At 36.2% G+C, this 27,842-nt stretch overlaps 1 protein-coding gene across 1 annotated transcript in view; it reads left to right on the top strand.

The window, feature by feature from the left end:
- LOC128642239 (cytochrome P450 2K1) overlaps positions 1-27,613 on the top strand; it is a 249,745-nt gene extending 222,132 nt beyond the window's left edge. The window contains exons 8-9 of the mRNA XM_053694937.1: positions 224-365; positions 27,047-27,613. Of these exons, the coding sequence (XP_053550912.1) occupies positions 224-365; positions 27,047-27,234 (330 nt within the window). The 3' untranslated portion in view covers positions 27,235-27,613. The remainder of the gene's footprint in view (positions 1-223; positions 366-27,046) is intronic.
- The last annotated feature ends 229 nt before the right edge of the window (positions 27,614-27,842 follow it).

Below are 27,842 nucleotides of genomic sequence, written 5' to 3'. Positions count from 1 at the left end.
ATAGGAGAAAAAATGTAGTAGAAATCAGTGAACACCCTGAGAGACGGCATTACAACTGTAAAGGCACAGGGTAGCATAAATCCTTAATAAAATGCTGATTATAGTAGAAAGAAACACAGTCTAAACAGCAAGGGAGTAATGCACCAAATCTAATAATATAAACTATATATTTATATAAAATTCCACTATTTCAGTAATAAAATGTATGTTTTGTCTCCATCAGGGCACGGAAGTCATTCCTATGCTTACCTCTGTGTTGTATGACAAATCTCAGTGGGATACACCCTATAGGTTTAACCCTCATCACTTCCTGGATGCAAATGGGAAATTTGTTAAAAAGGATGCATTCATACCTTTCTCTGCAGGTAGGCATCAAGGTAGACAAGCCTCATCTACATTATAAAACTGATTCTCCAGTATTTTTAAACCATGAAAGAGATCCTGTTCCAGTTGTAAGTTTTTCACAACTTTTTTTCTACATAATTTATCTGTTGACAACTTAAGAAACCATTTTGATGTAGACAAGCTCCCTAAAACTAAACAAAACCTCTTGATCTATATTCTCATCTCTGCTAAATTGCTTATAGCCAGGAACTGGAAAAAGAGCCAACCCCCTAGACTACAGAGCGTAATTGAGAATGTGAACTATATTAAAAATATGGAAAACTACGTTGCTAGAGAGAGAAGACAACTGAGCAATTATTGCGTAATCTGGGAGCCCTGGGAATCTATGCTGACCCGCCCGACCCCTAATATTGGAGTCTAGACACTGGGGAGAGGGTAGAGAGATAGGAACGCACCCCCTCCAGCCACCTTCACCCATGACCCCCATATTCACCTCTTGCCCCCACCCCTGTCTAGGAGCTAAGACAGTAGTCCAGAGCTCTAGCTACCAGATAACAAGCGGATAGGGGTCGGAGAACCCCCGGTCCACAGCACACTGAGTAATGCCATGCTAACCGATTACTTCCTCTGACTGGTTTGTTACCCTAAGGATTACACCTTTGTAGACTGATGATATACACCTGTATACCCCTAAGAGTTCATTGTATATGCATAAGGTGACCTCTGTAAAAACGAGGACTCCCACACAGGGAGAAGCTCCTATTCTCAGTTATTGACAGCGGTAATAGAACCCTGCACATAAGAATGCACCTTTCATGCTTTGTTAAATATAGATTCTGTTTATGTTCATGTTTGAGAAAGGCATGTCCTCAATAAAAAATGTCTTTTTGAAAAAAGAAAAAAAAAAGAAACCATTTTGGCTGTGATATAATCAAGCCCCATGTATTGTGTTTTAGTAAAGTATTTAGTTGACAGGCCAGAAGGAACTATAGGCAAGTAGCAGGTCACCAGGCACTAAAAGCAGGATATGGCTACAAGGTACAACGCAGGTAACAGATGCTATAAGCAGGTAACAAGCCATCAGATACTGTATGCAGCTAATAGGCCAGCAGATACTGTAAGAACTATAGACAGGTAAGAACCACCAAACACTATAAGCAGGTAATGAACTGCAGTACTATTGACAGATAATTGACTACCAGGTTCTAAAGGTAGGTAACAGGCTAGCCAGTTCTATAATCAAGTAGCTGGCCATCATGGTACTGTATAGTCAAAAATCTACAGAGAGGTAGCGGCAACAAGTGTATAGCAAAACACTGTTAAAATGCGGAATTCCTTCTTATACTTATTGTGAAACTGTATTTAAACAATGCACAGTGGGATGCATGCCCTGTAGGATGCATGTTTTTTACTCTTAAACTCTATTTAAACAGTGGACTAAGAGATGCACACCCTGTAAGAGTCATGTATCTAACTATATAACTGTATCTAAACAGTGCAAAGTCAGATGCTTGCCCTGTAGGAGGTGTGTATGTGACTCTCAAACTGTATTAAAACTGGGGCCAGAGAGATGCATGTCCCGTAGGAGGCATGTATCTAACTATATAACTGTATCTAAACAGTGCAAAGTCAGATGCTTGCCTTGAAGGAGGTGTGTATGTGACTCTAAAACTGTATTTTAACAGTGCACAGTCAGATGCATACCCTGTAGGACATGTGTGCAAGACTCAACTATGGTATCCATGAGAAAAGAGCATGCCAAAGTCTTGTCAGTATATGGCCGGGTTATAATACAATATATTTAATAATTATTCTTTAAAACAAACCCCCAATAAAATGCATATACGAAACAATTAAAATCAATATAAATTCCTAAATTCTTTTTATTAGTTAAAGTTATAAACACATTGAATTATATTTATAGAAAACCAGATTATAAATCAGATGAAACACACGTATGCTGTTATAATATCCTTACAAAGATCATAAAAATATATCTTTACAATTTACTTTATTCACAATAATCGCATTAAAATACCACAATAAAATACCAGAATCTTCTGTTATTAACCAATAACTCTAGTTCAATGCTCAATATGGATCACCAAATTACTATGCTTAATTAATAACTACCAGGGATATAATCACAATAACCAGTTTATGTACAGTTCTGAAAGAGTTCACTATAATAACTGACCTATAAATCTGGAGTATAAAACCCTGTCTAGTAAATAAATTATTTAGCAATAATGACTAGTTAAGACTACATAGGACTATGGATATAACTTAAAATACAAATTGTGCCCTTTTAAAATTACTAACTGCAATCTAGTTATAGTTACCAAACACCTTTGATTTAAATATTATATATATATATATATATATATATATATATATATATATACATATTTAACAATCGCGTATACTTTACCAAAAATAACCAAATCAATAATTCAGTTTCCAGAATGTCTTGTTTCACCTCATATGAATAAAGGTATTGCTGTATGGATAATAAAAGGTAGCCCAATTTTGCTTATAGTGACTGTGTTCCAAGGCAGCAAGTTATCAGTCAAAAATTCAGCAAACAGCCAGCCAGCCAGCCAGCATGAGGTTATATAACATGATAATCACCACCTTTATTATTCTAATCATTTGTGAAACTGTATGATAGGCCCTCGGAGCTTGTCTTTGATTCGCACTTGGATCTGAACATCTCATAGGTTATTTTGGGAAACGCCTCCCTGAGTAGCCAAATGCCTTTTGGTTGTAATACCAATTTTGAACTATAGGTGGCAGCAGATAACTAGAAATGCAGTTTTACTATCAATGCTGCTACAGTTTAATATAGATTCATATATATTTTTACACTGTATTATATTTCCTAGTATTAATAAGTCACATGTACCATATGTAGTGGACCACGTCACACCACTCATCCTGAGCATTTCAAGACCAGATATGATATATTTCTCATAATACAAAGTAATTCTTATACATTTAAAATATATGGGTATTAAAAAGGACTTTAATACTCTTAGCATGGATCCAATTAATATCTCAGCCATTATCTTATATTACATATAAACCTTGAGATCAGCAATCATATGTGGTTTCAGTGGTTTCATATTTATTACTATCCCATATAAATATTTCATATCTGCACATTTCTTGCTGAGTGTATAAAACACATGACACTATTTAAAACACAAAAAACATATGTACTTATTAGATGCCTGAAAAATATAAGAATATGTTATCCATCAAATCTATTGCAAACCTGAAATGCATTTCTCAGATCCATATATAGATATTTATATAATACTGAAGTATATTTTACTTGAAATTTAAACACAAGTTGTAATTTAAAATGAATTTGAGAGTTACAATGCAAGACACGTGTCTCTGTTAACTAATCTTCATCTAGACGTAATATCTAGAATTTGTGGATTCAACACGGCAGGGGTAATCAACTCTTGCATACACTTAAGCCATGTCTATTTATTTACAGGGGTCTGATAAGTTTATTACCCATCTTGGGCAGGAAATCAACTTTAAATAGAGCAGCCACATGGTGAACATCTCTTTGAGATAACTGCCTGATTTGTTAAATGACTGTCTGAACTAATGAGACCAAATGTTTTCCCTTTGTTCTCATTTGGATGTATTGTAATCAGGAAAAAGGGGGTTGGGGCTGGTCTGTTATGAGACCAATTCACTTCAAAATGGAATATTAGATTCTATGATACATCTGTAGTTTATTTAATGTTACTCACAGATACCTTGCCATAATTCCCCCTTCCAATTTTAAATAGATGTAGGACACATGTATTTGAATTGGCTTAAAGTCAGTGGTACTTGATGAGTGTGTTGACAGTATGCATTATAGACAGCCTTCTATAAAGAAAGTCCGTTATTTTTGAGCCCTTATGCTCATTAGCTAGGCATCTTTAAACTACAATATGTTTAATGCATTTGGGGATATGACACTTCATTCTCCCTCTTTGACTTGTAGTTGGGATCTAGGATGGCATGCTCGCAACTGATTAATATGGACCCATTTATCCGTAAAAGTATCGTTTTTAAGGGATCCTAATTTTATAGGCGACTGGAGATATTTTGTCAGTAACGATAAAAGGACCCTTCCATGATGGAAGAAATTTCTTCTCCTTAACCTGATCTCTTCCAAAGTTATAAAGATAAACTTTGTCATTTATTTCATATTCCCTTTTGGACATTTTGAGATCATAATAGGTTTTAGTGTCAGTTGCAGCTTTCTCTAAGTTCCTTTGAGCAAATGCAAAGGCATATTGCAGGTGCTTTCTTAAGTTCTCCACATATTGATGCGTATTGGCAGCGTTTATCAAGTTCTGGTCTGATGTAAGGTACAGTAGATGCTGAGGTAGAAACATTCTTCTACCAGTCATCAATTCAAAAGGTGGCATCTTGGTAGCACTACTTGGAGTTGCTCTTAATGCCATTAGGACTAGAGGTAATTTTACATCTCAGTCTTTACCCGTTTCACTCACTCACCCGTTTCACTCAAAAGTTTTGAGGATTTTCACAATGGATGGGTTGTAACGCTCTACACCACAACTTGAGGCAGCTCTATATGCAATATGGAGCTTTCTTTTGACCCCTAGTATTTTCCACATCTTGGTCATCACTTCGCTAGTGAAGTGGGTTCCCCGATCGGATTCGATTCTTTAGGGCAAACCAAATCTGGAAAACATGTGGTTGATGAAAAATGCTGTGCATGTTTCAGCACTATTGTTAGGTGCACTGATGCACTCTACCCATTTAGTGAATAGGCATGTTACTGTCAACATGTATTTGTTACCTCTTGATGACCTAGTCACTGGACCAATAAAATCAATTTGTATATCTGACCATGGCATTACCATCCCCCTTTTCTGCAATGGCGCTCTATGCGTTGGTGCAGTGGGTTGGAACTGTGGACAGATTAAACAACCTTGACAGTAGATTTGAACATCCTTCAACATGTGTGGCCAAAATCACGCAATATTTCATACATTAATTTGGCTCCACAATGACCAGATATGGGAGCATCATGGGTATATTGAAGCATTAGACCTCTGAACTTTGTAGGTACCACCCATTGCTGGATGCCAGTTTTGGAGGTTCTAATTAACAAACCATCCTGTAACTTAAATTGTGATTTGGACTTCATAAAGATTCTAAGATCATCCTTGACAATACAATCATCTTTTGAGATGGGGTTGCTTTCAGGATCTTCTATGTGTTTATAGAAGATGCCTACAATGGGGTCTTCTTTTTGACTAGCGATCAGGTCCTCTCTAGGAGAATCCTGACTCTATTGTACCAGGTTAGGCTCACTCTGTTGTTTAGTCTGGTTTCTGGCAATGGCTTCTACCTGAATTGCACCCATTAAGTGGTCAATATTAAGGAGTTCTCCAGTTATGGCTCCTTGTTTGGCTAATGAATCCGCAAGATCATTGCCTTCCTTATCAGGACCTAGAACCCTGGAATGACCCTTTGTCTTCTTCCTGTGTATGGTTAAATCATTGGACACCACTAGATTATCAATTTCGCAGAACAACTTGCTATGTTTGACTGTTTTTTTGTTAGTTTTCTGCATGCCATTTCTTTTCCAAGTTGGCAGGTATCCAACAAAACTGTCACGCACGTCATTTGAGTCAGTAATGATCACAAATCCATGAATACCATGTTCAATAGCCATTTCAACGGTTTTTAGAACAACAGTGAGTTCTGCAACTTGACTGGATCTTGGTCCAATGTTGAAACCTACAGAAATGTTTGGGAATCCATTGGCCCAAGTTATACCAATGCCAGTGACTAATCTGCGCTCATTATCAATAGTGGCATGGTAAGAACAACCATCAACATATACCCAAGGTAATGTCTGACAATGGTCCTCGTATATTTTATACAGGGAAAGTAATTGTTCCTCCAGGAAATCATCTTCTGATAACTCTTCCCCATGATCCCTAGCAGTACAGTCATGGAGCTCAGCAAGCTCCTGTGCGACTGGATTCTTTTTGTTTTGCTTATAGTGAATTTCTAATGGCCAGCCTTGTAAGAAAAGAGTCCAAGCTCTTATGCGGCTATTAGACAAATTTCCATCTCTTATTCTCTCACTTTGCAGATATAGCAAAGGCTGGTGGTCCATTTCTACAATAATTTTCTCGCCCTGTATATAGCTACGGAAATTTTGTAGAGCCCATACAGTGGATAAGAGGGCTTTTTTGCAATCGCTAAATTTTATTTCTTCTGGGGATAGAGTTTTGCTCACATAAGCAATGACTTTGCTTAAATGATCATGCTTTTGGTATAAACAGCACTCATGCTTATATCTGTGTAACCTGTCTCTAAGAAGAAAGATTTACCCCCTTCAGGGTACGCTAAGCAAGGTGCTTGAGTGAGTTTTCTCTTCAGCTCTCTGATGGCTGTCTCTTGATACTCACTCCAGTGCCATTTCACATCTTTCTTTAGAAGAAGTAGTAGTGGTTTAGCTACATTTGCAAGAATAATTCATCATACCCAGGAATGATCTCAATTTCTTTAAGTTAGTTGGGTTCTTAGAATTTATTATAGCTTCTACCTTTTTCTTCTGAAGATTTAAGCTTTCAGAAGTAACTTCATGTCCCAAGAAGTTTACACGAGTGCGGCACCATTGAGCTTTTTGTAGGGATAATTTGACACCTGCCCTTTTAAGTTGGCTGAGGATGTGTTTAAGCTCTGTTATGTGTTTGATTAAAACATCCTCATCATAAAATAAGGTCCCCCTTTCCAGTGCATCAGGCATAGCCTTATGCATGAATACTGCAAATTCATGTCCTGAATTTATGTATCCAAACTGGAGTCTCTGGAATGCATACTGGACCTTTTGGAACGAGAATGCAAGCTTATACTGGTCCTCTTCATGTACCTTTATGGTCCAATATCCCTGTGCACAATCAATGGCAGTGAATATTTTGGATCCCTCCATCTGTGCTAGGCACTGGTCAATATATGGCACAGGTCAGCCAGACATGTACACTCGTTTGTTTAGCTGTCTTAAGTCAGCACAAAAACGCCATTGTCCATTGGGCTTAAGAACACCTAGAATAGGATTGTTATAAGAGCTGTGCACCTGTCGTATAATACCCCTTTCTTCCAAGTTTCTTATGATTTCTGCAAGAGAATCATATGAAGCTAACGGAAGTCTGTATTGTTTAACAAAGACAGGTGGTGCATTGGGATCTGTTTGGATTCTTGCAATGTGCAAGTCTGTAGTTCCACAGTCATAAGAATCCCTAGCAAAAATATCCTTGTACTCCATCAAGAGTTCTCGTAGCTGTCGGCGTTCATCATCACTGGAACAGCCATTAGCTAAAGATATTTGCTCTTCGACTATTTGCTGAAATCCTGGAAAGATTTCAGGCTGTCCTATCTTATAGGCTTCTTCCAATCTAGAGGTGAGATCCCCTTGATTATAATTTACATTAACCCCATGATTCTGGGTATTGGGGTATTCTTGCTGTTTGATCGGCTGATCAAATACTAGATAGGCTTCTTCAATTTTACAGATGCCTTCCTCTGAGCTAAAGGGATAAATAGACTGAATTGTAAACAGTCCCTCAGGCATAGATGCAAAGCATTGTTCTATTAATTGTTCTTTAGTTAAGTATCCTTCAGGTAATTAGCCCAATTACATTATTCTGGAATCCAAAAGTGTAATAACTTGATTCCAGCGCATATCCTATGATAGTTCCCTTGGATAAGGTGATATCCTGTGGGGTCATGTTATGCACAATAATATGTATTGGAATAGTTCCCATATTTATCATAGGAGTATGGGTCATTATTATACCCAGATTTTGCATTCTATGGGAGATGCAAATTAGTGTTTCAGAAGTTTTTAATTTCTGACCTCTTTTTACCTGTAAGGGTAAGAGGAATTTATCAGCCCCAACAGGGATTACAACATCGTTAGACACCTGCATATTTATAGCATATGGCAATTGCTGGTTTGATTTTAGGGCGGCATTTTCAATCTGAAATACTTCAGGGTCCCCTTTTAACCTGCTCCAGAGGCAAGGGTTAATCAAATTTTTTTGTATGGCATATCTATGTAAGAGATCATTGCCAACGTATATTTGAATATGGGGAGTATTTAAAACTAAAAACAGGTGCTTCGCTTGTTTATTACCTATGGAGATAGATAATAAGCATTTAGCTGTGACATTATAGCTTTTAGACCTGTCATCCAGGCCGTGGACACAGTGGTCTTGGGGAGAAAGATATTTAATCACCTTAGGTTCAGCTAACTGCGCTAATACACCTTCGCTTATGTAGCTAGCTTCCTGTTTTAAGTTCAATTTAGCATATTTCGTTTTACTAAGGTCATGCACTTGCATAGAGATAAATAGATCATCCTTAACTCTCTCAGTTCCTGCAAGGTATTGAGTGTGGCCTCCTCCTTTAGGGGTTTTATGATCCCCCTTGTGGAGAGATATGGTTAATACATCGCCATCTAAGGAAATATTTTCTATCTTTCCAGGCGAAATTTTAAAAGTATTACCATCAGAGCCACTTAAAGGAGTCTGATCATCTATTTGTAGGAAAGTGATTTCAGGTAAAGGGGGGTAGTTATCAAGCCGTCAACCTCAAATACGCTGGAATTCCGCAGCGTATTTGTGGCAAGGCTGATTCGCCTTAGTTATCAAAGGCTAGATCCCGGCAAAATTAGAATTTTGTGACGTAAACTTCGATCCGCCGGACTCAGTCCGACACAGATCGATTCTTACGTCACTCCAGATGTTCCGCAAACAAGTGCGGCACAATCTGACTACTTTTGGGAGTTATCAAAAAACTAGCAGGTACGCTCGGCACTTTTACGGCCCAGCATACCTGGTTTTCAAACCGCCACCCTGGATTCCATAGGAATCAATGGGAGTCTGACCATAGCGAAAGTACAAGTTCGCTGCTGACAGACATCCCATTGATTCCTATGGGAGCTGTCTACACCTAACACCCTAACATGTACCCCGAGTCTAAACACCTCTAATCTGTCCCCCACTACACCGCCGCAACTAAATAAAATGATTAACCCCTAAACCGCCGCTCCCGGAGCCCACCGCAACTATAATAAATGTATTAACCCCTAAACCGCCGCTCCTGGAGCCCACCGCCACCTACATTATACCTAGTAACCCCTATCCTGCCCCCCCCTATACCGCTGCCCTCTATAATAAAGTTATTAACCCCTATCCTGCTGATCCCGCACCTCGCCGCAAATAAATAAATAGTTTAACCCCTAAACCGCCGCTCCCTGACCCCGCCGCAACCTATATTAAATTTATTAACCCCTATCCTGCCCCCCCTACACCGTCGCCACCTATAATAAATGTATTAACCCCTATCCTGCCCCCCACTACACCGCCGCCACTGTAATAAAATTATTAACCCCTAAACCTAAGTCTAACACTAACCCTAACACCCCCCTAACTTAAATATTAATTAAATAAATCTAAATAATATTTCTATTATTAACTAAGTTAATCCTATTTAAAAATAAAAACTTACCTGTAAAATAAACCCTAATATAGCTACAATATAAATAATAATTATATTGTAGCTATTTTAGGATTTATTTTTATTTTACAGGTAACTTTCAATTTATTTTAACTAGGTACAATAGCTATTAAATAGTTATTAACTATTTAATAGCTTACCTAGCTAAAATAAAGAGAAATTTACCTGTAAAATAAAAACTAACCTAAGTTACAATTACACCTAACACTACACTATACTTAAATAAATTATTCCTTACCTGTAAAATAAACCCTAAGATAGCTACAATGTAATTAATAATTTTGTATTTCTTTTAGCTAGGTAGTTATTAAATAGTTAATAACTATTCTAACTAGCTAAAATAAATACAAAGTTACCTGTAAAATAAATATAAATCCTAAGATAGCTACAATGTAATTATTAATTACATTGTAGCTATCTTAGGGTTTATTTTACAGGTAAGTATTTAGTTTTAAATAGGAATAATTTATTTAAGTATAGTGTAGTGTTAGGTGTAATTGTAACTTAGGTTAGTTTTTATTTTACAGGTAAATTTCTCTTTATTTTAGCTAGGTAAGCTATTAAATAGTTAATAACTATTTAATAGCTATTGTACCTAGTTAAAATAAATTGAAAGTTACCTGTAAAATAAAAATAAATCCTAAAATAGCTACAATATAATTATTATTTATATTTTAGCTATATTAGGGTTTATTTTACAGGTAAGTATTTATTTTTAAATAGGATTAACTTAGTTAATAATAGAAATATTATTTAGATTTATTTAATTAATATTTAAGTTAGGGGGGTGTTAGGGTTAGTGTTAGACTTAGGTTTAGGGGTTAATAATTTTATTACAGTGGCGGCGGTGTAGTGGGGGGCAGGATAGGGGTTAATAAATTTATTATAGGTGGCGACGGTGTAGGGGGGGCAGGATAGGGGTTAATAAATTTAATATAGGTTGCGGCGGGTTCAGGGAGCGGCGGTTTAGGGGTTAAACTATTTATTTAGTTGCGGCGAGGTTCGGGATCAGCAGGATAGGGGTTAATAACTTTATTAAAGAGGGCGACGGTATAGGGGGGGCAGGATAGGGGTTACTAGGTATAATGTAGGTGGCGGTGGGCTCCGGGAGTGGCGGTTTAGTGGTTAATACATTTAGCAGAGTTGCAGCAGGGTCTAGGAGCGGCGGTTTAGGGGTTAATACATTTAGCAGAGTTGCGGCAGGGTCTAGGAGCGGCGGTTTAGGGGTTAGTAACTTTATTTAGTTGCGGGGGGCTCCGGGGGCGCCGGTATAGGGGGTAGAACAGTGCAGTTTAGTGTGAGTGCTTAGTGACAGGCTAGCAATAAAGCTGTGAAAAAGCCATAGAGCAGCGAGATCGGATGAGTGATAACTCTCACAGTCCGCTGCTCATCGCCCCGCGGCTTTTTGACAGCTTTATTTGATAACTTAGGCGTATTTTTTCAGGTCCGCAGCGGCGAAGGTAGGCGAGCTTAGGCGGGCGTATTGGGCCGGCGACGGCAGGAAAGTTGACACGATGATAACTACCCCCCATAGAGTCATTCCTGAAATGAATCTCCACAGCATCAGGCTTCTCTTCCACCACGTGACAGTTATGTCGGGTGCGAGATATACCGGATCGCTCATAATTAATAGGCCTTTTTACTTGTGACCAAATCACATTATTTATGCAATCAATTATGGTGCTTAATCGCTTCAGGAGATCACTACCAATAATTAAACGATCAGTTGGCAGATCCACTATAATGACAGGGTGTCTTATTTCCCTGTTCTTCAGCCTTAGTTTTAACCATGCAGTACCGTAGACTTTTAGAGAGTTACCCCCAACACATATTAGAGAACCATCAAATTCTTTTATTTTAGGTTTGTGGGGTGTTAGCTCATTTAGCTGTGTGTAGTACCTGTGGGATAAAATAGTTGCCTGAGATCCAGTGTCAATCAATCCCATGATAGGGTTGGAGACTGAATCCTGGAGCTTAGCTAATACATAATATCTCCCTGCAGTTTCTACTATTTCACACATACAATTGGCATGATTACACATCTGTGGGCTTCGCCACGTGTTACCTGAATACGCCATGTTACCTGATGCAGAAGAAACTTCATTCTTACCAGTCCATCCCATTGTAATAGGATTGATAGGGTTTCTTTGTACTGCATCTTGTGAAATAAGGTTAAGAGAATACTGCAAAGGAAGAGATTTGTTAGAGCTTTCAAGCTGAGGTTGCTCGTCATCACAGCTAAATCGTCCGTTTCCAGTCTGTAGGGAGAGAATATGATTAGTACTATTTTTGACATTTATCATTTTATGAGATATATCTATCTCCTCTTTCAGGTAATACTGCAGTATTTATGACTGTGCCTGTGGCCCACTGCTGGCAACTGGCTGTACCCTTAAAAAATGATTATTAGGGTTCTGAGCCGTCAAAGCTTGACTCATATTAGTAAATAGTGTACATAATTGACTAACTTGCATACTAAGTTGGCCCACTTGAATAGACAAGCTATCTTTACCCATGGACCGATTTTTTGATGTCCCAGGGTGCTGATTTCTGGATCCTTGGGATCCCTCAGAATCATAGCTATTTCTCCTATTTTGACGCGGTTGTCTTTGGGGTTCAACTTGTTCAGCATTTATATTTTGGAGAGCACTATTTACTTGGGGTGTCTGGTTGCCCTGAGAGTATTTTCCCCACTTTTGGTATTTACTTTTATGGGAATACCGATAACCTTGTGGGTGTTCATCTCTTTGGGGATTATTATTTACCTGGGTATGCCCCCCATTTTGAGGATATGCTCTCTGCGCCTCAGCCCGTGATGGGGGAGGGGCAGAGTTAAAACTTTGTGGGGAAGGCCTGTTTTCGCGGGCCATTTCCGCATAAGTTTTCTTGTTAGACTCCAAATTTAGGGGGCTAGGTGACACCCTAGTTTCTGCCACAATTTTGGGACTGGGTTTTGGTTCCTTTTTAACCCCCTGTTCACCGGACTGCTGAATAGAGTATTACTTTGTACTTTGTTTGATAAGCCAGTCCAATGAGCAGTGCTCATTAAAATCTCTAGCTAAATTAATTTTGATGTGCGCGGGCAATGCTTTGAAAAATAAATTTACAAATTCTGAGCTTTCAAATATGGGGTAGTCTTCGGCCATACTGTAAGCACTTTTCAGTACAGAAAGGAATTTAATTGGGCTTTGATTCGCGCCACATTTCAAACCGTATACAGCTATTTTCGCAGCAGTTTTAGTGTGATAGTGCCCAAATTCTTTTCTGCACTGATTTTTCGTTTCACTCCAGGAATGAATATTCATATCCTTACTGAAGCAAATAATTTGTGATGTTTACCCTCAAATACCCAGGGCAAAAATTCAATTTTTGACTGCTCACTAGTAACATTAATAATGGATAAAGCATTTTCATAAGTCACTAAGTGGTCAATTATAGAATTGGTTCCCTTGTTGGAAAACTTAGGTACTGCACCACTTAAAAATGTAATTATTTTAGGGGTGTCATATATCTTATTAGATGTATCTCGGGCTTTCCTAGGGACCTTATCTTTGGGACTGGAGCGTTCCTTATCTGCCCTTTTACTATGGGGAGAACCCTTACGCATATTAGTATTATGGGGGCTATTTGGGTAGCTAGCTCTGCCTTCTGACTCACTATAATCACTGTCCTCCCCCTCTGAAGTGTAGCAGTTCTCTGAATTTAAAACATGAGGTGATTGTCTATGTGGGAAGTTTATCTCTGAGCCAATCAGCGACCTGTGTTTAAATTCTTCCCTAAAGTTCTGTAATTAATTTCTGATGTATTCCTTAAGGGAGCTAGAATTATCTGCATTATCCTCATTGTTAATAGAGGGGTTTTCATGATGATGATACAGCCTTTTTAAACCACTTAGTTGTTTCTAGCTTTGCGTGAGCTGTTTATTTAACGCTTGTATTTTATTAATATTCTAATCATTTGTGAAACGGTATGATAGGCCCTCGGAGCTTGTCTTTGGATTGGCCCTAACGGGGCTTGTCTCTGATTCGCACTTGGATCTGAACATCTCATAGGTTATTTTGGGAAACACCTCACTGAGTAGCCAAATGCCTTTTGGTTGTAATACCATTTTTGAACTATAGGTGGCAGCAGATAACTAGAAATGCAATTTTACCATCAATGCTGCTACAGTTTAATATAGATTCATATATATTTTTACACTGTATTATATTTCCTAGTATTCATAAGTCACAAGTTCCATGTGTAGTGTACCACGTCACACCACTCATCCTTATATTTCAAGACCAGATATGATATATTTCTCATAATACAAAGTAATTCTTATAAATTTAAAATATATGGGTATTTAAAAGGACTTTAATACTCTTAGCATGGATCCAATTAATATCTCAGCCATCATCTTATATTACATATAAACCTTGAGATCAGCAATCATATGTGGTTTCAGATTTATTACTATCCCATATAAATATTTCATATCTGCATATTTCTTGCCGAGTGTATAAAACACATGACACTATTTAAAACACAAACAACATATATACTTATTAGATGCCTGAAAAATATAAGAATATATTATCCATCAAATTTATTGCAAACCTGAAATGCATTTCTCAGATCCATATATAGATATTTATATAATACTGAGGTATATTTTACTTGAAATTTAAACACAAGTTGTAATTTAAAATGAATTTGAGAGTTACAATGCAAGACATGTGTCTCTGTTAGCTAATCTTCATCTAGACGTAACGTCTAGAATTTGTGGATTCAACAAGGCAGGGGTAATCAACTCTTGCATACACTTAAGCCATGTCTGTTTATTTACAGGGGTCTGATAAGTTTATTACCCATCTTGGGCAGGAAATCAACTTTAAACAGAGCAGCCACATGGTGAACATCTCTTTGAGATAACTGCCTGATCTTTGAAATGACTGCCTGAACTAATGAGACCAAATGTTTTCCCTTTGTTCTCATTTTGATGTATTGTAATCAGGAAAAAGGGGGTTGGGGCTGGTCTGTTATGAGACCAATTCACTTCAAAATGGAATATTAGATTCTATGATGCATCTGTAGTTTATTTAATGTTACTCACAGATACCCTGACAGACTAGTACTGTGTAATGTGGGTAATTAATAGAGATGCGCATTCGTTTAATTAAGAATACACATTCGTAATGAAAAATGGACATTTATTGAATTTTGACGAAATGAATATCTGAATGAATGCACCAACAAACATAAAAGAAAATTAATATATACTGACAAATTTCATCAGTATTCATTTGTTTCCTTTTAAAAAAAAAAAAAAAAGGTTAAAGGGCCATTATAGTAATTTTTAATGAAAGGGTTAATAAAAAGTTTAGTATGTACATCAAATTTTTATCAATATATATACCGCCTACATGTATTACACTGTTGTAAAGATATTAGGCTTACAAATTTATATCCCTTCCACTGCCCATTGAAATCACTAACAAGAAATATCGAATGTGGCGGCGCTGTATCACCTCTTCAGATTTTATTAAAATATAGCTCAACGCGTTTCGGCAAATCAAGCCTTTCTCAAGAGCATAAAATTAATATATGTCAAAGCAAGTTGGAGTACGTATATTGATACATATATTGATTTTATACTCTTGAGAAAGGCTTGTTTTGCCTAAACGTGTTGAGCTATATTTTAATAAAATATGAAGCTGCATCTGAAGATACCCTTGTGATGGTTTTAATAAAAGGCTGATTTTAAACTGAAATCCTGTGAGTATGACCTGTTTGTTCGCCTACCCTTTTATTTGAAACGTGCTACACCATTGTGAGATTTTTTATCTTGGAGGTGAAAGAAGGCAGGTTTCACAGAGGAAAAGAGCAGCTTGCATCCACCGAGGTGATATAATACTGCCACATTCGATATTTATTGTTTCTGGATACGGTCTGGGAGAACCGGGGCTGGCAGCGAGCATTTGAAGGGAAGTGCTAACATAGCTTCATACTTTACTGCCATTTACAACCATTGAAATCACTGATTCTGCTTCCAATTATGCTCCGAGTTGTATTACCGACATGGAAGTCGGAGCCTGTGCATTACAGCTGTTATCTAGCTCCTCAAAGCTTCTGAAAAAGCAGCACAGGCTGCAAAGTGTCACTCAAAAGCCGATCTGGCCCCAAGTAGGTTGTGTGACTGCACATTTGCTTTACTTTGTAAGACTGACAGTTTTTCACATCAAGCACTTTGTAACACTGCAAGTACAATGTAAGAAGGGGAATGCGCTGTTGCATGATAAAAAAAATTAGTAGATCCCATAATTGTTTAACCCTATATATTTTATATATATATATATATATATATATATATATATATATATATATATATATTATGAATCTGCATTATTATTTTGCATTGATATTATATATACAGTATCCCACAAAAGTGAGTACACCCCTCACATTTTTGTATAAATTTTATTATATCTTTTCATGTGACAACACTGATGAAATGACACTTTGCTACAATGTAAAGTACTGAGTGTACAGCCTGTATAACAGTGTAAATTTGCTGTCCCCTCAAAATAACTCAACATACAGCCATTAATTGGACACAAGAGAGGAAAGAACCTCTCGAAAGACTGCACTTATAGCACTCTATGCCTGGACTGATAGTGGAGAAAATTGGGAAATTAAAATATAACTTTTATTTAGTATATTAAAATAAAACACTCAATTTAAAAACAACCAAAGAATTGGTAGCCTTTCCTAAATATTAGATAAGCCTTTGATGTGTCAAAAGTATAAGGAAGGAAATTGTATAGGATGGTAACTAATTAAGTGTATGTGCTGGTTAGGGAGGATTAGTATAGCAGTATCAGATACAATGTATATATAGGTGATAAATAAAGTTAATTTATGGTGGGAGTCCTCCTAAGTAGTGGTATGATACCACTAGATGTAGCACCTAAATGATAATAGAAACAAAACAGAGCAAATTAGTTTAATCGTTTATTGGATTTTGAGAGTTCTTCTCTGTTTTATGTTAGAGGACATGGTTATACTTTTGTGTGTTTTACGTTTATTTTGTCACATTAGTGATACTCAGAAAATGTTCTGGAAATAATATACATAGTTCTGTGATATCACTTTATTACTCCATATAATAGCACGTACAAATTAGTGCTTACTTCAATCGATAAGTGATATGATTGTGGAACCTTGTATACTGTCACTTCTTAGTTGTTTCCTATATATGTTGTCATATGATGTCCTAATTTTACATAAGTATCTTAGTGACTACTACGTAGTGTGGATTCCCATGTACTGTAATTAGATATCACACTCTTATCAGTGTTGGGTATCTTTGTTTGAATATCGAGTTACTTAGATGTTGTTTTTAAATAAATATTGTATTATATAAGTTGTAAAACAGGTCGTTCACATGTAGTTTTTGTGACCATAATATAGTTGGTAGACATGAAATATCCTTAATTGTAAGCAAGTGTTTAATATCTTTACTGTGTATATCACTTTAAATGTATAAACATCAGTGGATGAACTGATTCGTTCAAGTATTATAATGGCTGTGTATGTCACTTTAAATATATTTGCATAAATAGATTAACTGAATTGTTCAAATCTAATAAGAATGCATATGTAAGTTATTAGATTCACATACAAGGTGCAGCATGTGGCAGGATAGATAGCTCATATGCCACTAGATATATTGTTTTGAACATGCCAATATACATGTATTAATACTGTGCAGATAGTCAGTTCAAATGACTGTTGCCGGAGTATATCCGGTTTGAGTTTACAGTCAGTAAAATATTTTAGCTTATTATACCAATTGTTTAGTCTTCATATATTATTCACAGATGTGAGCTGTTCTGTTTATATATAATAGTTATGGTCAAAGGATTTGTTTCTAATAGCTACCAACAAGTTGACAGCACGCTAGCGTTTTCTCTGATAATGAGTCACTGATAGTCAACAAACCTAAGGCTCGGATATTACCTCCTCACAAAATTAGTTATAGATATACAGCTTTAAAATAGCTGTTGTACAGCACTCTTAGTTATTAAAGGTATATAACATTTTGTTTGTAGTAATATAGTGATAACTAAGTAAATAGTGATGTATACAGCATCGTGAGATAATGTTAAAGTAATTCTTAATATCACTAAGGCTGTTTAGATTCTATAATCTCCTATACTGGCTACCATTTCTGAGGTAAAGTTTTAAAATTTCTATAGAGCTCCCCTAAGCTCTACAACCCCCTGACCGGTTTCGCCCGTATCGGGCTTTTTCAAAGGCGGCGAGCCGCCGGAAGTTAGAAAATATAAACGGGTTGAGGACCCGGTCCCAAGCAAATCTCCTATTTGATTGGGTAGTCTAAGTGTCTGTCAAATCCTTTCCGCCAATCGTGAGACTACTTGGCGATACTGGAGAGAATTAGGCGATCACCAATGTATGGTCCTAATATGCCTTGGTTACATATGGATTAGAACTGCTTAGAAGATAAAATAGGATTATATTTGTGACTGTAATATGATTTCTTCTGGATCTTTGTTTGTTCTTTTGGAAATAGGTACATCGTGTTTGCATGGCTTTATTCAATGTAAAAATAGTCATCAGTATGTCTATTTGTATTTTTATGGAGAAAATATTACACCTCTCTAGATTCTATCCTGAGAGATATACACAAAACTATGTACAAACAGGATAAAGTCTGGTGGAACAGACATTTCTTTGAGAAATATATTGAAAAAGAACTAATCCCTAGAGGGCTTAGAATTCAACTGTTCCCGGCATTTGAGTTTAAAGATTGTAAACTTACAGTAGAATGGGAAGAAGCACTGTCAGAATGCTCTGTAAAACTTATGAAAATCCTAATGAAACATGATAGCTCTGAATATGATCTGATGGAAGAAAAAATTAAAGAACTAACTGAGAATCTAAAGAAATTTGAATCAGACACAGAATTTGACAAGCTATATAAATCCTACCAAAAAGAATTGGACAAACTGGAATCAGAATTGAAAGAAATAAAACAAGGAAAATTGAACAGAGATATCACAGACTTTAAAAACAACAAAGTCTATAAATGGCATAACAAAAACTTCTACAAAAACCCAGGAAACACCACCAAAGCAACAGTGATTCAAGGTGATATCTCAGATACGGATGGAGAGGAAAGTGAACCAACAAATAGCACTACCCCAAGTACCTCCACAAGCATTCAATCAATCAGAGCTTCTAACAGAAACAAAAGAAAGGATTTTTTAGAGCAGGGCGAAAATACAGACACACCAGGAGAGGAGGGAGGGCAAAGCAAAAGACCAACAAGAGGACGCGGACGCAATACGAACAGCAATCAGAGACACTGGAAACAACAACCCAGAGCCCCGAGTCCCTTCTCCCGACTACGGAACAATCACTGAGAGTTATCAATCTCTCTACTATAAATCTCTCAAAGGAACATGTTGCTGTTTTATCTAAAGGCCTATCTTTCTGTCCATCTACAGGGATAGACAAATACGAAACTATCAAAGATATACAACTTTTCATCAGAAAACTATATCTAAAGAAACAATTTGCTGAACCGAGCATAGATTGGGGTTGGAATGAAGAAGAGTTAGAAACGATTCAAGATTTGGACACTCTATTAGGAGAGTCAGATGAAATAGAACATGGCAAATGGAGGGATCTAGTTCAAACTAAATCAACGTATGTACCTAAAAAAATACACTGTCCCCAAATAGAGGTATTTAACCAAATGGTTTGTAAAGACATCTCTGCTCTACATCCTCTACCAACAACACCTAATCTGACCTATCAGGAAAGACAAGCACTTAAGGAAATGAGTACTTGGGATGAAGTGGTAATTAGAAACGCAGACAAGGGTGGAAATATTGTAATTTGGCCTCTTGAGATGTACCTAAAGGAAGACAATAAACAATTAACCGACAAAAATTGCTATATGAGACTCCTAAATAACCCTACTACAGGTTATGTTAAAATCTATAATCATATAATAAATGAAGCAAAGCTAAATTCAATCCTCAACAACAAAGAAATAAAATTTCTCCAAAGAAATCACCCTATTACACCCACTTTCTATCTCATCCCAAAAGTACACAAAAACAAACAAACACCCCCGGGTAGACCAATAGTCTCAGGAATAGGCTGTTTAACAGAACAAGCAAGTAAATACTTAGACTACAGACTGAGAAGATTTGTACAAGAACTCCCTTCTTATGTACAAGACACCATGGAAGTTCTTCAAAGACTAAATGATATCCATACTGATAAAGATACTTGGCTGGTTACAACGGACGTTGAATCCTTATATACTTCAATCAACCACGTGGATGGAATCAAAGCAGTTCAGTACTATCTAGACCAAAAATCAGAAGAAGACAAACAACATGATGAGTTCATAATCAAACTTCTCAAATTTATTCTCCAATACAATTATTTTATCTTTGACAACAAATACTACCTCCAAACAAGGGGAACAGCCATGGGGACAGCATGTGCACCAACTTATGCGAACCTTTTTCTTGGATGGTGGGAGGCAGAGTTTGTCTTCACGGAGAACAATAAGAACTATACAGATAATATCCCTATGTGGCTTCGGTACATAGATGATATCTTCTTCATCTGGGAAGGATCATATCAGGAATTACAAGAATTTATCAACCTACTAAATAATAACAACATTAACATCAAATTAACCCACGAAGCTAACCAACAAAACATCAACTTCCTGGATCTAACCATAGTAAAAGAGTCTGATGGGACCATAAAAACAGATCTTTTCAGAAAATCAACGGCGACCAACAGTCTACTCCACAACAGCAGTGCACATGCTAGTAACACTATGAAAAGTCTCCCTACAGGGGAATTCCTGAGAATCAGGAGAAATTGTTCTGATTTAGACACTTTCCAAAAACGTGCACAAGAACTTGAAAACAGACTATTAGAAAGAGGATATAGCAAAAGAACTATTAAAAAAGCAAAATACAGAGCACAAGAAACCAACAGACAAGAATTGTTAAAGAAGAAATTTAGACCTAAGCGTGATGTTCCCAGACTCATAACTACATACAATTCTCAAAGTACAAAAGTTAATGAAATCTTGAACAAGTATTGGTACATCCTCAAATCAGATCCAACTCTAAAGGATATAATAGGAACAAGACCTTCCATTTCATACAAACGAACTCGTAATATCAAAGACATGATTACTAGCAGTCACCTACAGAGACACAAAACCAGGACAGCATTAGCACCAGGTTCACACAAATGTGGAAACTGTAGTACATGCAAACATATAATCAAATCTGACCATATAATAGACCGTTTCAAAAACAAACATGTCATCAAAGATTATATTAGCTGCCAAACAGAAGGAGTAATATATCTACTCAACTGTAAATGTGAAAAATTTTACGTAGGGATGACGACACGAAAATTAAGAGTGAGAGTAATGGAACATTTACGCAACATCAGAAACGCTGAGAAAGATAAGAAAGATGATAAAACTCTGACTAGTGTCGCTCAACACTTCCTACAATATCACAAAGCGAATGCTGAAGAACTACAATGCAGAGGAATAGAAAGAATAAGATTGGGCATTAGAGGAGGCAACCTTGAAACTGCTTTACTAAAAAGAGAGAGTAGATGGATATACCTTCTCAACACTGTACAACCATCTGGAATGAACGAAAATAACAACTTTTATGTACATCTCCAAACATAGATCAAAAGTATCAACCAAAATAATGTACCAACACATAGTGAGATGTTGAAGAGATTTTAGAATTTGAACATAAACAATGATCAAGATGATACAAATAGCACAATCACTAACTTTTAGTAAATGATATGGATTGACTTTAAATTTAAATTGACTTAATGTGATACACTACACCAAACCACTATGTATTACAATAAACAATCATCAGCGAATCCAATAATACAAGTTAGTATACAAATGCACAGCCAAAACCATACATTGAGATTTGTAACACCAACCTACCACTTGTTCCCTCAGCACCCCCCCAACTGCCCATTTTCCCTATTCACTTGCTGAGTTTTATGGGTCACATCCATGTACCCACCATTTTGTAGCACTCCACACACACAAACACACACCCCCATCCCTGTCACTCTCACACTAACACAAGAGATAGAGCACATACCCTATTACACAATTCACTATGCCACCTAACACTCATACCCTCCAGATGTAAAATTATTATTTTCCTATCACCATCACACACAATCCCTGTGGTCAAAAATGTAATTTAAAGGAGGATACAGGGGTCCTCCAACCATTCACTGCACTTTTAAGTAACAACACAGACAGCACATTAATATAATATAAACTTCATGTATTCAATATATTGAAACACTAAACACTTCAGTAAAGACACTTCATCACAAATACTACTAAAAAGAACCTTTATAAATATATATTTGAAACCATTACCTAAAATTAGGTTCTTGTAACAGCATGTTAGATATAACAACACCATGACAAAATATCTAAGATACAAATGCATGAATATATACCATTAGAGTATATAAAACCAAACACAAAAACTTATAAACATGATATTTCAAAATAAGATGTTCATACACTCAATATCAGCAGATGATTGTAGAAATCTCTACAGTGCAAAGCTAAATCCAAATTGCAACAAATGAATTTATTTTAAAAAGTTAAAAAATAAAAAATATATATTTTTTACAATAAACATTATAAAAACATAAGTATATACAAATAATAACAGGTTTCAAATAATGTTCTTATCTGCTTTATCATCACCATACAAAAATATCTGATTTACCCATCATTATCATATATTTAATAAAAACACCCAAACATATGGAAAATCAATATGTTCAATTTATACCTTTACATGCTATATATATACAAAAATATTTTCTCCATAAAAATACAAATAGACATACTGATGACTATTTTTACATTGAATAAAGCCATGCAAACACGATGTACCTATTTCCAAAAGAACAAACAAAGATCCAGAAGAAATCATATTACAGTCACAAATATAATCCTATTTTATCTTCTAAGCAGTTCTAATCCATATGTAACCAAGGCATATTAGGACCATACATTGGTGATCGCCTAATTCTCTCCAGTATCGCCAAGTAGTCTCACGATTGGCGGAAAGGATTTGACAGACACTTAGACTACCCAATCAAATAGGAGATTTGCTTGGGACCGGGTCCTCAACCCGTTTATATTTTCTAACTTCCGGCGGCTCGCCGCCTTTGAAAAAGCCCGATACGGGCGAAACCGGTCAGGGGGTTGTAGAGCTTAGGGGAGCTCTATAGAAATTTTAAAACTTTACCTCAGAAATGGTAGCCAGTATAGGAGATTATAGAATCTAAACAGCCTTAGTGATATTAAGAATTACTTTAACATTATCTCACGATGCTGTATACATCACTATTTACTTAGTTATCACTATATTACTACAAACAAAATGTTATATACCTTTAATAACTAAGAGTGCTGTACAACAGCTATTTTAAAGCTGTATATCTATAACTAATTTTGTGAGGAGGTAATATCCGAGCCTTAGGTTTGTTGACTATCAGTGACTCATTATCAGAGAAAACGCTAGCGTGCTGTCAACTTGTTGGTAGCTATTAGAAACAAATCCTTTGACCATAACTATTATATATAAACAGAACAGCTCACATCTGTGAATAATATATGAAGACTAAACAATTGGTATAATAAGCTAAAATATTTTACTGACTGTAAACTCAAACCGGATATACTCCGGCAACAGTCATTTGAACTGACTATCTGCACAGTATTAATACATGTATATTGGCATGTTCAAAACAATATATCTAGTGGCATATGAGCTATCTATCCTGCCACATGCTGCACCTTGTATGTGAATCTAATAACTTACATATGCATTCTTATTAGATTTGAACAATTCAGTTAATCTATTTATGCAAATATATTTAAAGTGACATACACAGCCATTATAATACTTGAACGAATCAGTTCATCCACTGATGTTTATACATTTAAAGTGATATACACAGTAAAGATATTAAACACTTGCTTACAATTAAGGATATTTCATGTCTACCAACTATATTATGGTCACAAAAACTACATGTGAACGACCTGTTTTACAACTTATATAATACAATATTTATTTAAAAACAACATCTAAGTAACTCGATATTCAAACAAAGATACCCAACACTGATAAGAGTGTGATATCTAATTACAGTACATGGGAATCCACACTACGTAGTAGTCACTAAGATACTTATGTAAAATTAGGACATCATATGACAACATATATAGGAAACAAATAAGAAGTGACAGTATACAAGGTTCCACAATCATATCACGTATCGATTGAAGTAAGCACTAATTTGTACGTGCTATTATATGGAGTAATAAAGTGATATCACAGAACTATGTATATTATTTCCAGAACATTTTCTGAGTATCACTAATGTGAAAAAATAAACGTAAAACACACAAAAGTATAACCATGTCCTCTAACATAAAACAGAGAAGAACTCTCAAAATCCAATAAACGATTAAACTAATTTGCTCTGTTTTGTTTCTATTATCATTTAGGTGCTACATCTAGTGGTATCATACCACTACTTAGGAGGACTCCCACCATAAATTAACTTTATTTATCACCTATATATACATTGTATCTGATACTGCTATACTAATCCTCCCTAACCAGCACATACACTTAATTAGTTACCATCCTATACAATTTCCTTCCTTATACTTTTGACACATCAAAGGCTTATCTAATATTTAGGAAAGGCTACCAATTCTTTGGTTGTTTTTAAATTGAGTGTTTTATTTTAATATACTAAATAAAAGTTATATTTTAATTTCCCAATTTTCTCCACTATCAGTCCAGGCATAGAGTGCTATAAGTGCAGTCTTTCGAGAGGTTCTTTCCTCTCTTGTGTCCAATATATTACAAACTGCACAGCACCAACTTTTCTTTTACAATAAATAATAAGACATGAACATATTGCATGTCAACAAATTGAAACTCAGAAAAGGTTGCCGGTGTGGTGCCACTGTATTTGTGTTGTAGTATACAGCCATTAATGTCTAAACTGTTGGCAACAAAATTGAGTACACACCTAAGTGGAAATGTCCAAATTGGGCCCAAAGTGGCAATATTTTGTGTGGCCACCATTATTTTCCAGCACTGCCTTAACCCTCTTGGGCATATAGTTCACCAGAGCATCACAGGTTGCCACTGGAGTCCTCTTCCACTCCTCCATGATGACATCACAGAGCTGGTAGATGTTAGAGACCTTGCGTTCCCCCACCTTCCGTTTGAGGATGCCCCAAAGATGCTCAATAGGGTTTAGGTCTGGAGACATGCTTGGCCAATCCATCACCTTTACCCTCAGCTTCTTTAGCAAGGCAGTGGTTGTCTTGGAGGTGTGTTTGGGGTCGTTTTCATGTTGGAATACTGCCCTGCGGCCAAGTCTCCGAAGGGAGGGGATTATGCTCTGCTTCAGTATGTCACACTATACATTGGGATTCAAGGTTCCCTCAATGAACTGTAGCTCCCCAGTACTGGCAGCACTAATGCAGGCCCAGACCATGACACTCCCACCACCATGCTTGACTGTAGGTAAGACACACTTGTCTATGTACTCTCACCTGGTTGCCGCCACACACGCTTGACACCATCTGAACCAAATAAGAGAGTTTTTTGCCATGAGGTGCCATGTTGAACTTCCAGTGACCAGTATGAGAGAGTGTAAGAGCGATAACACCAAATTTAACACATCTGCTCCCCATTTACACATTAATGGATGTGTATTGAGTTATTTTGAGGGGACAGCAAATTTACACTGTTATACAGGCTGTACACTCACTACTTTACATTGTAGCAAACTGTCATTTCTTCAGTGTTGTCACATGAAAAGATATGATAAAATATTTACAAAAATGTGAGGGGTGTACTCACTTTAGTGGAATACTGTATATCTTATAGAATTAGCACCCTAAAATGAGGGTTCAAAAATTATATGATCTAGTATTTTTTTTCCTCTTGCAACAGCACATTGGTGAAACTGACAATCTAGCAGAGCTGGTGTATACGTTGCTAAGGGAAACCAGTCCCTCTGCTAGCGTTTCAGTCAGCATTCCCCTTCCCACATTGAACAGCGCGGTACTGCGTGCCCACTCCCGTGTTTAATCAACAAGCTTATGCTGATAGACATCATGGTAAATGTAGGGAAAAAACACTAATTTCTGGGAAGTTTTGAACTATTTTAAGAAAGTTAAAGTAAGACTTAATATATCAAAACAAATAAAAAAATAAATAAATCAAAGTTTGGGTAGTTTATTATGGACCTAATACCTTTTGCACACTGGAGAGTTTGCTAACTCTATCCTCTTTGAGTGTGTTAAGTATACTGTTAGTGCAACCGGGGCTCTGGCAAAAAGAGGATCTGGTTAGAGCACTCTCCAGCGCACAAAATGTAAGTATAAAGCTACAGTATAACTTTGAACATTTACATTAGTTTTAATGAAAACTAATGTAAATATTTAACTAAAATTCAGTATTTCTTTTGTTTTAAATTAAACGAATACTGAATTGTGCAGCCAATTCCGAAACAAAATGCTCTTTGCTGCACAAGTCTATTTAATTTAATTTGACACATTTAGTTCAGAATTTTAAAATAGTTGATTTGTATTGGTTTTTAAAGTAGTCTTCTTAGAAACATCACTTCTTCAACTTGATTTTTGTAACCAGACAAATTTCATTAATTATGAAATTATTGTGTTCTTCTGAGTGTAATAATGTTTTTAATTCACAACTGACCTATTAGGGTATATTATCTATACAAGACAAATATAAATCTCCTCTCTGTTTTCCAAAGGTGAAATGGCAATCACTTTTCAAGTTGCCCTGTAATACATCCCATCCATATCAATATGCAATTGATGGTTGACATTATCATGGTAGACAGATGTCCACTACTTCCCTAAATGAGGAGATTAAGATGGTTATTATGATTATTAACACCTGTATCGTTGTGATGATAATGCACTGCTGTCCATTTGTAGGAAGAAGAGTATGTGTTGGAGAAAGTTTGGCCAAAATGGAGATTTTCTTATTTTTCACTGGTCTTCTCCAGAAGTTTACCTTCCATCCTCCACCAGGCATCTCAGAAGATGACCTCAGTCTGGACGCTGATATTGGCTTCATCTTATGGCCCATGCCATATAAGACTTGTGTTGTTCCCAACTACTAGAGTTCTCAACAAAAATGTGTGTTATTAATAAAAAATACAATATATACATACAACAAATAATAGTTAACAAATACACAATATAAGATACATGTAAGTCACCATTCATTCCATATTATGGTACGGATAAGGTGAAGACAAAATAATAAACAAGAATGAATCTCAACTAGAAATGTATCCTATCTATCCTTTCACTAATAAAATTCTAAAATTCTATATTTGTTCCATATGAATTTGATATTTAATTTGATGTTTATCCATGTCAGTGTAAAGAAGAAGTATCTATGTTATCCTGCTGAGCTGGGGAGGTGAACGGAATCATGAAAGAGAAAAAAATTGGTTGTACTGTATATCCCTTTAATAAAAAAAATTGCAAACCTTGTTTATTATGTCACATTAGAAACAAATTACCATTATAATATGTTTATTAATAAAGGGACACTGTACTTTTTTTGCCTGAAACATTATTAAAGACGTTGAAATTTATAGTTAAATACCATTATCAGTTGTGCACTTCTTACCAATGATCATTGGCTTCTAGGTACTTTCTCTTGGAAAAGTGAGCACTAGCAGGAAGTAATTAGTAAGCATTAAAGGGATATGAAAGCTAA

The sequence above is a fragment of the Bombina bombina genome, chromosome 11, assembly GCF_027579735.1.
Source record: "Bombina bombina isolate aBomBom1 chromosome 11, aBomBom1.pri, whole genome shotgun sequence".
NCBI classification, from domain to species: domain Eukaryota; kingdom Metazoa; phylum Chordata; class Amphibia; order Anura; family Bombinatoridae; genus Bombina; species Bombina bombina.
Note: the sequence above shows the minus strand (reverse complement) of the source record. Positions and strands in the feature narration are given on the sequence as shown.